At 37.7% G+C, this 12,307-nt stretch overlaps 1 protein-coding gene across 4 annotated transcripts in view; it reads left to right on the top strand.

Annotated features, from left to right (window-relative positions):
- Nucleotides 1-12,307, top strand: part of phf14 (PHD finger protein 14) — a 105,694-nt gene that overhangs the window by 39,329 nt on the left and 54,058 nt on the right. For all 4 annotated transcript variants that reach the window (XM_017482255.3, XM_017482256.3, XM_017482257.3 and 1 more), the window contains exons 11-13: nt 1,641-1,736; nt 8,973-9,079; nt 12,117-12,248. In XM_017482255.3, coding sequence (XP_017337744.1) covers nt 1,641-1,736; nt 8,973-9,079; nt 12,117-12,248 — 335 coding nt within the window. The remainder of the gene's footprint in view (nt 1-1,640; nt 1,737-8,972; nt 9,080-12,116; nt 12,249-12,307) is intronic.

The raw sequence follows: 12,307 nt of genomic DNA, 5'->3' as shown, positions 1-12,307 counted from the left end.
CTCTTCACACAGCGCAGAGATAAGAGGCAGCATTCTGTAGTTTAGATTCACACTCCTATAATAACTTCACCTCTCCACTGTTCCCTCTCATCATCCTCTCTATCACACGCCTGCCTGACGCTTATCTACCGTCTGGAGCTCCGAGTGGCCTTCACACACTCAAATGCCACGGCCGTGGATGTGCGGCAGGGTGTGTGTGTGTGTGTGTGTGTGCGTGCGTGTCTGTGTAAACCATGTAACATATACTGGAGAAGTAAAATGCCATCGACTTCTTTGTTTGCTTCAATTCCGTTTCTTCTTGGTATCTTTCTAGATTTTAACGTCATTTTCAGTTTTCTGATGTTATGGTGTGATAGCTGTCCAATACAATGTCACGGTTTTTAGTATATTATAGTGTCTATCTACAAGTTTACATTTTAGAGAGAAACACATCACATGACAAAAGACTATAGTTGAAATTCGAATATTAACATTTGTTTATTTAAAAAAAAAAAAAATCACGGAGAAATTGCTAGAATTTTGGTATTGATGTGAAAATTGTTTAAGGCAGAAATTCTCACTTTTGCCTGTTTTTTTTTGTTACTACTGTATTTAAGTGGGGTTATTTGCAGTGGTTATTTGTCAATATGAATAGTTCTTTCGTAGATATTTTCTGATATGTCTCAAAATTTATGAGTTCATGAATTGTGGCGCAACACTGCTGTGTATATTTATTTACTTATTTATTTATAACGCAACACCGCTATTTTTGTTTGTTTGTTTATTTATTTATTTATGGGGGCACGGTGGCTTAGTTAGCACATTTACTTCGCACCTCAGGGGTTGGGGTTTAATTCCCTCAGCGACCCTGTGTGGGCGGAGTTGTTCTGCCCGTGCTCTGGGGGTTTCCTCCCCCAGTCCAAAGACATGCAAATCAGCACAAACAAAATCTAACTTGTCTGACAAATACTGGTTTCAAAGTATGTCGAGTGAGATATCCTACTCCCAATATGATGAAAATCGTTAATATTATATTTAAAAGACATTATATATTCGATTACTATGTTAGAGAGTGTTTTAAAAATACAAAAGTCTCCAAACAGTCAAGAAAATATATTCAAATGAACTTTGCTCTTTTATTATTCATCATTTTACTGCAGCTTTTTATTATTTAAAAAAAATATTTTTCTAGTCTGAAGGGTCAAGAATAGAACTGAATACAAATATTCATTATAGAGTGCGTTAGAAAATTCGAAAAAGTGAGAAGGTAAAAAAAATAAAATAAATAATAATAAAAAGCCACAGTAAATGATAAAAGGAGGAGAAATTACACATCTGTTTTTATTTATATTGTTTACTGAGACTTTAGGAAATTAATTTTAAAAAATAACTCTGTGTCTAATCAGTGTTTGTATTCAGTTATAGTTTGACTCATTAGATCAGTAATGTAGAAATGAAATTATAAACAAATCTATGGGAAATTTTTGATATTCTGTATGCTTCCGTCTTGTTTCTGCTGTTACCGATATGTACAGTACATCCTTCTAATTGAATAATGTTTCAGCTCGGTCAGGTTTATAGTCTTCTTGCTCTTTTCTGACAGAACCATCCAGCTTGTCCTTGTCTTATCTTCCTCTGTGCTGCTGTTTTATCTGCCGCAGCTCTGCGAGTCTCTGGAGGACTTGCAGAATGTCAACGGGCTGCTGAGGACCGAAGGCCAGTCCATGTGGAGCATGTTGGGAAGCATCCTCGGGCAGGTACGCTTTTTCCACCCCACGTCTGCCCTGACCTTTTACCCAGCTCCTATTCAACACACAGCCTTCGGTACTCCCACTGCTCACCAACAGTCCATCTGTACTCTTCTTAAAAAATATCTCATGATTAAAAAAGGTACCTGAATACGATAGGGGTTGAAATTCAGAGTTCATTATCAACAGATATTACTCCATGAATTATTGTTGCTTAATTGTTACTTATGTAAAGAATAAAATATGATTATAGGAAAATAATCAATGATAGGGTGGTGTGTTCTGAGATGTTTTTCTGCTTATACCACAGCAATTTACCAACGATTACAGTTTTTTTGTATTTATTAAAGAGCAACACCATACATTTCACCTGTTTTTATAATTGCGCTTACTGTCATGGAAAATCCAAGAAACAAGGCCCTGTTAAAACTTCAGAAAGACTTTCCCATGTTGGAACACTTCACAGCTTCAACACTGACTGTTACAAAGCACTAACACTGGAGACTCCCTTCTATAGTAATGACTGTAGAAACCATTACTGCAGAAACGGTAAAGTACCGTTACTGTAGAAGCAAGAAAGTATTAGGACTAAGACATTAATATAAACCTGTGATTTGAATTGCAGTCAAGACTAACGTCAGAGAAATGTAACCTTAACACCTTTTGACCAATCAAAATCAAGAATTCAAAAGCACTTTTGTATCATATTCAATAATATATCATTCAAAATCAGTATATTTTGAGAAATCTCTTTGCTTACTGTGAAAAAGTATGTGCCCCATCCTGATTTCTTCTGTTTTTGGGTATATCTCACAGTAAATTGTTTCAGAAATTAAAACAAAATCTAAGATAAAACACCTGAGTAAACAAAAAATACAGTTTTTAAATGATGTTATTTATTGACGCAAAACAGTTATCCAATACCAACTGGGCCTGTGTGAATATGTATTTGCCCTCATAGTTACTAATTCCCCAAATCTATGAAACTGCATTGATAATGGGGTTCAGCTGGATTTAGACACAACCAGGCCTGATTACTGCAAACCCTGTTCAATCAAATCAACACTTAAATAGAACTTTTTCAACAGCATGAAGTTGGTTAAAAGGTCTTGCCCAGTAACTCATTATGCCAAAATTTAAAGAAATTCCAGAAATGATGAGGAAGAAGGTCACTGAAATGGGTTACAAAGCTATTTCAAAGGCTCTGGGACTCTAAAGCCATTATCTCCAAATGGAAAAACTCGGCACAGTAGTGAACCTTCGCAGAAGTGGACGACCTTCCAAAATTCCTTCAAGAGCACAGCAACTTCTCATCCAGGAAATCACAAAAGATCCAAGGACAACATCAAAGGACCTACAGGCCTCTCTTGCATCAATAAAGGTTACTGTTCACTATCAGAAAGAAAACCACTGCTAACCCAGAAGTATATTAATGTTCGTCTGAATTTTGCCAAAACACACCGTGATGATCCTCAAACCTTTTGGTAGAATGTTCTGTGGATTGATGAGTCAAAAGTGGAACTGTTTAGAAGACAGGTGTCTTGTTACATCTGGCGTAAACCAAACACAGAATTCCACAAAAAGAACATCATACCCACAGTCAAGCATGGTGGTGGAAATGTGAGGTTGTGGGGATGCTTTGCTGCTTCAGGGCCTGGGTAACTTGCAGTAATTGAGGAAAACATGAATTCTGCTCTCTACCAGAAAATCCTAAAGGAGAATGTCTGGTCTTCATTCCATAAGTTGAAACTCCAGTGCAACTGGATTATGCAGCAGAACACTGATCCAAAGCATAGGAACAAATCCTACTCCTGGAAATAAGTGAAAGACTGATCTCCAGTTATCAGAAGTGTTTAGATGCAGTTACTGCTAAAGGTGGCACAACCAGATTTTAAGTTTAAGGGGGTCAGTTAGTTTTTCACATTGGCGATAGGTGTTGGATAATTTTTTTTTGCTTCAATAAAAAATAAATAAATAATTACAAACTAAGATCTAAAACTATTTAGTATGTACACACATTATACACAAAAACAGCACTGTATTAACAAATTATGAAATATTGCTTGACAAATGTATCATACCAATTTGGATTGCTTTTCACTCTTAATATAGAAACAGTTATTGGCACTGTTTTCACACTTTCGACCCTGCTGTGTGTTAAATAATAGCTGGAATCTCTTATGTAATAGCTAGTAATTGCTACATTAGTGTAAGTTTCCCAAAATAAAGTAGGTTGGTGATGGTGTAATTGTGACAAAATTAGAATTTGCTGGAAAGTTAATAGAAAGTTCAGTTCTCACAGGAAGGGCTCTCACTTCTCTAGGATCTGACCTTCAATAGCTGCAGTTGCTTATCTCACTCGTTTCTTTTTTTCCACGAAATGCATTCACGTGTTACATCACTTCAACTAAAATGATCTCAGAAAAGAAAAAAAAAAAAAAACACAGCAAAAACATTTAAAGAGGTATGATTATAATCAAAATGACCATGAAAGGATTACCCCTGATAACGTTCATCCTTTGAAGCAGACCTGCTGTGGTTGTTCTTGCTTTCAGTATCAGAACCAGTATGTGTCAGCATTTTAAGAGCATTCTTAGATGGACGCGTAGCACACTTTGAGGACAGGGTTATAGAATGAGTTTTGTCTTTCATCCACCATTACTATCTTTCTCATCTCTCATTAATAAGGCATTTCCACCAAGAGGCGTTATGTGACGTCATCACAACGCACATTCAGCCAAAGCCCTCTTCGATTCACGTGCGTCGAACATGAGTACAGCTAAAAGCTCTTATTTACCAACAAACATCACTGCGAAAGACCGCACAAAAGAATTTTGTGTGATTGCAATTTCGCCAATTCAAGTAGTTTTTGTCAAAAAAACATAAAAACTCTGCAAATTACATAACAAATTTTGAAAAAAGCTGCAGCAAAATTGAGCATTTTGGGCCACAACAATCACATAAAAACTTTTTATTTTAACAAAGAGAGCCATCAACATAGTAGTGTTTCGATTTCTAACGTACCAGATCCTTTATGATTTCTGCCGGGCTTTAGTAAGATCTACCACCTGGATTTTTCTGCACTTCTCCAGCTCTGTGGGAATTAATAGGTGATTGAGGGAGGACTGCACAGTGGGCAGGACCCCATGAGGGTTGCTAGTGTTGGGTAATTCTTCTCACCCTAATGGCTGTGGTGTTTTGAAATTCTTCCATTTGTACTAACTGATTGACCTGTCTTTGGCCACTAAAAGCCCCATGACCCCCTCCCACTCACTATGGCAACGGCACCGCAGAGGCGCGTCGCTATGGGTGACGGCCACTTAATGAGCGGGAAATGCGGAGGTCTGGTGTGCTCCAACTTCTCTTTATGATAAAATAGCAGCACCTACTTACACTGGGGTTTTTAAAAACATTTACTGGCATGGTAGATGAACAGAGACAGAATAAAACACTCTCTCTCTCTCTCTCTCACACACACACACACACACACACACACAGTCATCAGAGAAACTGGGTGTAACTGTGAAAGTATCAGCACTTTTATGTCTTTTGTGAACTTGTTAATCATTCTGAGGTTCACACTCTTTTTTTGGTTAATAATCTTGTCATGGTGCCAAGAAAAATGTTGCAGAAAACTTACTACTGTTACAAAGCACTATACGATAAAACCTCTATACGTAGCTTTACCTTATCAACATTTTATACGCTTTATTTGTTAATTAGCAAAATATTATTCTTATGTGTTTATTTTTAAGATTATTGTGACCGAGTTACTATATAAACCATAACATATTAGAACAAGCACATTAATACAGTATAAAGCGGGGATTTGAATTACAGCCAGAACTAAATTAATTAACACCTTCTGACCAATCAGATTGTCCGGTTTAACAGCACTGTGTGCATTATATAATATAATTTATAGGGCTGGGTAGTATGACGATATGAAATGATGTCATAATACACTTTTCCGAGATATCATGACTATCATGATTATCTTTATTATTATTTATTTTATATATTTTAAATGTTTTTAATAATAGTTGCAAGATTGGAAGCAGCATTTGATGTTAAAAGCTCCTGTTGAATCTTTAAAATTGTAAAATGTTACTTTTTCTCCGCATTTGTTTTGTTTGTTTTTTCCTTCTTTGCAGTGTTAATTTATTTTATTTTTTTGTGTACTTAAAAAGTATAAAAAGAGTTTTCCCTAACAAACTACCATAGTGAAAAAAAAAAAATAGAGCTCGCTAATTAATATGAAACTGTTATATCGAAACTGTGAATAATAATGTCTCTTTTCTGAGATATTGTGGATATTGTGATAAATTTTTACATTAAAAAAAAATTACAAATCATTACAAATTGCCTCGAAGCAGCTAATGTGATAACATTTTGTACTTAATCTGAAATGGTAAAATGCTCATTTTTATACATACTCTTTTACATAATCAAATTTTTCGTAATTTTCAGTGTTAAATAAATTATATTTGCAGACATTTGATAAAAGTATTATCAGACTATCATCAGTTTTTCTACAGGTTTTTTTTTTTGGCAGCCTATTGGCAAACAGCATATTGTAACACGTAGTGTATCATGAAAATGTCTTCAGATATCATAAAATGATATTGTCCGTGTGTGTGTATATATATGCATGCATGCACATCCCTGTGGTAATTAGATGTACAAACCCTGTATCACAGAAATTAAACTGAAGCACTCTTTCTCAGCACGACGCCAGCACAACTCTAACCCACTTGCAGGGTTTTTGTCCATTTGCACTACAGAAATGGATAAGCATGTAAAAGACCAGTTGATTAAAAGAACCGCAGCATTTCTCAGCAGGTCAAATAAATGGTGCAATAATGAGACGAGGGCACACGAGGCAGAGTGGAGGTCTGGAGGAAGAGCACCGGCGAATCAGCAGTGACAACCATAAATCACATAATTAGAAAACGTGCAGTGTTTAAGTAGCGACATCACTCAAAGTGGCTCATGCCTTTGTGTCATCTATCTGCTACGTTTTCGTTCGCGATCAGTCACCAGCGTCTGTACATTAGCTCCGAATTATTGATGTCCCTAGTGGGACACATCAGTCATAAGAGCTGGCGAGAGCGAGAGTTTTCAGCAGCTCACTTCATAGAGAAGTTCAGTCAAGTAAAACTGAAATGAAAGGATCTAGAACTTCAAGAAATTTATGATTAATGGAAGTCCTCTGCAACTTGGTGCACGTATCCCATCATGCTCTCTGCCTGGTTCCTGAAACGCATCGTGATCTTACAAATGTTGGTGATGTTTAAATATTTTATCGTTGTCATTCAATGGAACGTCTTGACGCGAGGAAAAACAAACAAACAAAAAAATACTAAAACGTTCGGGAAGTACAGTGTTATTTTAGTCACTGGGAACTGCACGTGTTAATCCATGGTGACCTTCCCAAACGTGCACAAACGGCAGCAAAGCCCTTCATTTTCTAATCTCACATAAATTTGAAATGTGCTGTAAGTGAGCTGTGGCCGAGGGCGCTGAATGTGAAGCGTTTTGTGTCTCTTCAGCCGTCTGTGAGGCCATAAGCGAGAGAGCACGCTAAACTGAGCTTTGCACAGATTAGAGAACGCAGTCTGTGCTCCTGTGGCTTCGCAGCCCATGAGATCATTTTTCTAATTAACCCAGACAGCCACGACTCAGTGGAGATGCCATGAGAAAATCACAAAGTCCTCTGACTTTTCTGCATCTTTCTGTCCACAGTAAACTTCCCTATTAGCGTCAAAGTTCCTTCTGAACTTATGCTCCAACAGAACTTCTGAAATCTCATTAAATTGAGGAATTTTGAGTAACTTACATTGGTGCTTGAAGGTTTGTTTGAATTTTCTATATTTCTGCATAAACATGACCTAAAACAACATCAGATCTTCATACAAGTCAAACAAAGAGAACCCTATTAAACAAATGCGACAAAAAATATTATCCTTGGTCATTTATTTATTGAGGAAAATGATCCAGTTGTGAACCTTTGCTTTCAGTATCTGGTGTGAGCCCCTTGTGCAGTAATAACTGCAGCTAAACATTTCCGGTGACTGTTGGTCAGTCCTGCACGTCGGCTTGGAGGAGTTTTAGTCCATTCCTCAGTACAGAACAGTTTCAGCTCTGGGATGTTGGTGGGTTTCCTCACATGAACTGCTTGCTTCAGGTCCTTCCACAACATTTCTATTGGATTAAGGTCAGGACTTTGACTTGGCCATTCCAAAACATTAACTTTATTCTTCTTTAAACATGCTTTGGTAGAATGACTTGTGTGCTTAGGGTTGTTGTCTTGTTGCTTACTCCACTTTCTCTTGTGATTCTCTTCATGGACAGATGTGCTGACATTTTCCTTGAGAAATCGCTGGTATAATTCAGAATTCATTGTTCCATCAATGATGGCCAGTCGTTCTTTCCCAGATGTAGCAAAACAGGCTCAAACCACGATACTACCACTACCATGTTTCACAGATGGGATAAGGTTCTTATGCTGGAATTCAGTGTTTTCCTTTCTCCAAACATAATGCTTAATAATCCCTCCATTTCTACACAATCTCTCTGACTGTGGATTGGTGGAGTTCAGACTCCTTACTCCTGGCTCTTGACTCTTGGTTTTGTAACCTTTTCTAGCCTGATGAGCATCAACAACTCTTTTTCTGAGGTCCTCCAAAATCTCCTTTGTTCGTGCCATGATTCACTTCCACAAACATGTGTTGTGAAGACCAGACTCTGATAGATCCCTGTTCTTTAAATAAAACAGGGTGCTCACTCACCCCTGATTGTCATCACACTGATTGAAAACACCTGACTCTAATTTCACCTTCAAATTAAACTGCTAATCCTAGAGGTTCACATACTTTTGCCACTCACAGATTATGAAGTATTGGATCATTTTCCTCAATAAATAAATGACCAAGTGTAATATTTTTGTCTCATTTGTTTAATTTGGTTCTCGTAATCTACTTTTAGGACTTATCTATGTTTTAGGCCATATTTATGCACATATATAGAAAATTTACAGGGTTCACAAACTTTAAAAAACCACTCTATGACACAAAAATGGCCAAAAATAAAAGTTAAAATAATTTGTAAATCTCTCCAGATTGTGTTGAATGTTGTGCTTTTGTCCACTCTGGAGATGAGCTGCAACATAAAATGTACATGTGAATTTTTATTTTTTTATTTTATTTTTTTTTGCTAACAAGGATCTTCTACATTTTTCTGCAGAAACTTAATGCGCCAGCAGTTTTAAAGCCCCCCAAAGAGAGAAAGCCAAGCAAGAAAGAAGGTGGAAGTCCAGGAAAGTCCTCCAGTCTCCCAGCAGTGCTTTACAGGTCAGATTCAGTTAGGATATTTAAGCACATATACAGTTGCAACCAAAATTATTCAACCCACATTGCAAATCAGGTTTATTGTCAAAATTGACAGACTTTCAGCTGTTTGCAATGAATAAATCAAACAAAAGCGATTGAAATAGCTCAACACAACGAATGCTTCAAGTGGTTTCCCCGAATTCAACTAAAAATGCAACTTATAATGATTTCTCCAGTTTCAAAATTATTCAACCCCCTGAATAGAATCCCTCATGCACAAGCACACCTGGCGTAACTAATCAAGGGCTTATAATACAGTGCCCTCCACTTATATTGGCACCCTTGGTAAATATGAGCAAAGAAGGCTATGAAAAATTTTACTTATTTTTGATCTTTATGATTTTTTGTTAAAAAAAAAAAAAATCATAAATCACAGAAGTGCTCTGCTCTTATGGATATCCAACAATTGCAAACAAAACACAGGTTTATCCAAAAAAATCTTTGTTAAATATAGGTGTGCAGCAATTATTGGCACCCTTTAAGTCGATACTTTGTGCTACCTCCCTTAAGCCAAGATAACGGCTCTGAGTCTTCTCCTATAATGCCTGATGAGGTTGGAGAATACATGGCAAGGGGTCTGAGACCATTCCACCATACAGAATCACTCCAGATCATTCACATTTCATGGTCCACGTTAGTGGAGTCTCCTCTTCAGTTCACCCCACAGTTTTTCTATGGGTTTGAAATCAGGGGACTGGGATGGCCATGGCAGGACCTTGATTTTGTGGTCAGTAAACCATTTTTGTGTTGATTTTGATGTATGTTTAGCATCATTGTCCTGCTGGAAGATCCAACCACGGCCCATTTTAAGCTTTCTGGCAGAGGCAGTCAGGTTTTCAAATATTAAATGAAAGAGTCCATGATGCCGTGTATCCTAACAAAATGACCAGGTCCTCTGGCAGAAAAACAGCCCCAAAACATTAAATAGCCACCACCATATTTAACCATGGACATGAGGTACTTTTCCATATGGCTACCTCTCTGTGTGCGCCAAAACCACCTCTGGTGTTTATTACCAAAAAGCTCTGTTTTGGTTTCATCTGACCATAGAACCCGATCCAGTTGGAAGTTCCAGTAGTGTCTGGCAAACTGAAGACGCTGGAGTTTGTTTTTGGATGAGAGTAGAGGCTTTTTTCTTGAAATGTTCCAAACAGCTTGTGGTGATGTAGGTGACTTCAGATTATAGTTTTGGAGACTTTCTGATCCCAAGATGCAACTAAATTCTGCAATTCTCCAGCTGTGATCCTTGGAGTTTTTTGGCCACTCGAACCGTCCTCTTCACAGTGCATTGAGACAATATAGACACACGTCCAATTCCAGGTTTATTCATAACATTTCCAGTTGACTGGAACTTAATTATTGCCCTGATGGTGGAAATGGGCATTTTCAATGCTTTTGCTATTTTCTTATAGCCACTATCCATTTTGTGAAGCTCAACAACCTTTTGCCGCACATCACAGCTATATTCCTTGGTGGTGTGTGTGTATGTGTGTGTGTGTGTGTGTGTGTGAGTGTGAGAGAGAGAGACAATCTGGAGAAATCGCTGTGAGCAAGGGACAAGGGTGAAAATCAGTATTGCATGTTCGTGATCTTCAGACCCTCAGGCGGCACTGTATTAAAAACAGGCATGATTCTGTAATGGAAATCACTGCATGGGCTCAGAAACACCTCCAGAACTCACTGTCTGTGAAGACAGTTCACCGTGCCATCCACAAATGCTGGTTAAAGCTCTATCATGCAAAGAAGAAGCTATATGTGAACATGATCCAGAAACACTCCTGTCTTCTCTGGGCCAAAGCTCATTTAAAATGGACTGAGGCAAAGTGTAAAACTGTTCTGTGGTCAGACGAATCGAAATTTAAAATTCTTTTTGGAAACCATGAACGCCGCATCCTCTGAACTAAAGAGGACTAAAGATAAGAGGGACCATCCAGCTTTTTATCAGTACTCAGTTCAAAAGCCTGCATCTCTGATTTTATGGGGTGCATTACTGCCTATGGAATGGGCAGCTTGCACATCTGGAAAGGCATCATCAATGCTGAAAGGTATATACCGGCTTTAGAGCAACATCTGCTTCCACCCAGATTCCATCCCATCTTTACTTCTGAAAAACTCTGCCTTTCTAAGATACTCTTTTTATTCCAAGTCATGTTACTGACCTGTTGCCAATTAACCTAATTAGTTGCAAAATGTTCCTCCAGCTGTTTCATTTTAGTAACACTTACTTTTCCAGCTTTTTCTTGCCCCCGTCCCAACTTTCTTGAGACGTGTTGCTGCCATCAAATTTAAAATCACCTTATTTTTCCTTAAAATGTACATTTCCTCAGTTTGAACATTTGATATGTTTGTGTTCTATTGTGAATAACATATGGGTTTATGAGATTTGCAAATCATTGCATTCTCTTTTAATTTACATTTCACACAGCGTCCCAACTTTTTTGGAATTGTGGTTGTAGAATGTATATAGACTTATCAACGTAACCAGAAGATGAACTGATTAGATTATGGAATTGATCCAAACCGGGTCAAGGTCACAGTAAGGTGAAATGTCTGCAATGTCTGTTTTTCTTCCATCATGTTTGAAGTATATTTTAAGGGTATTTCTGGCATACAAATTAGGAAAAAGAAGGTGTAGACTTGGCAGCAGAGGCATCCCCATCATCGACGACGAATTGTTTACACTATATAGCAAAGCACATTATAAAAAATATATATATATATTTTTTTTTACATTTCTTAATGAATGACACATCACGGTTTTGACGACGTGTAGTTACATTTAATGTTGTGCAATGTAACTTAGTCAAAACAAGTTAGTTCCTGTTCTCACTCGCATTACAGCAACTAGAAACAGTCAATCCCTCACCAACCTCTGCTTCTCTTTCTCATGAAATGAATAAGAAAACACATTATTTTTGGAGCATCAAATGATATTTGGAGTTGTGCTGCTGTTCAGATCACTGACTATTACCTGTATTTGTGTTTAACTGATTTTCAGCTGTGGGATCTGTAAGAAGAACCAAGACCAGCATCTCCTGTTACTGTGTGACACCTGCAAGCTGCACTACCACCTGGGCTGCCTGGATCCACCTCTCACTCGCATGCCCAAGAAGACCAAGAATAGCTACTGGTGTGCACCAAAAACAAACAAACCTCAACAGGGCCTAAACGATTCAGAATACTCAGATT

The sequence above is a fragment of the Ictalurus punctatus genome, chromosome 12, assembly GCF_001660625.3.
Source record: "Ictalurus punctatus breed USDA103 chromosome 12, Coco_2.0, whole genome shotgun sequence".
Taxonomy (NCBI): Eukaryota; Metazoa; Chordata; class Actinopteri; order Siluriformes; family Ictaluridae; genus Ictalurus; species Ictalurus punctatus.
The sequence above is the reverse complement of the archived record's forward strand: the minus strand, read 5'-3'. Positions and strand labels throughout refer to the sequence as shown.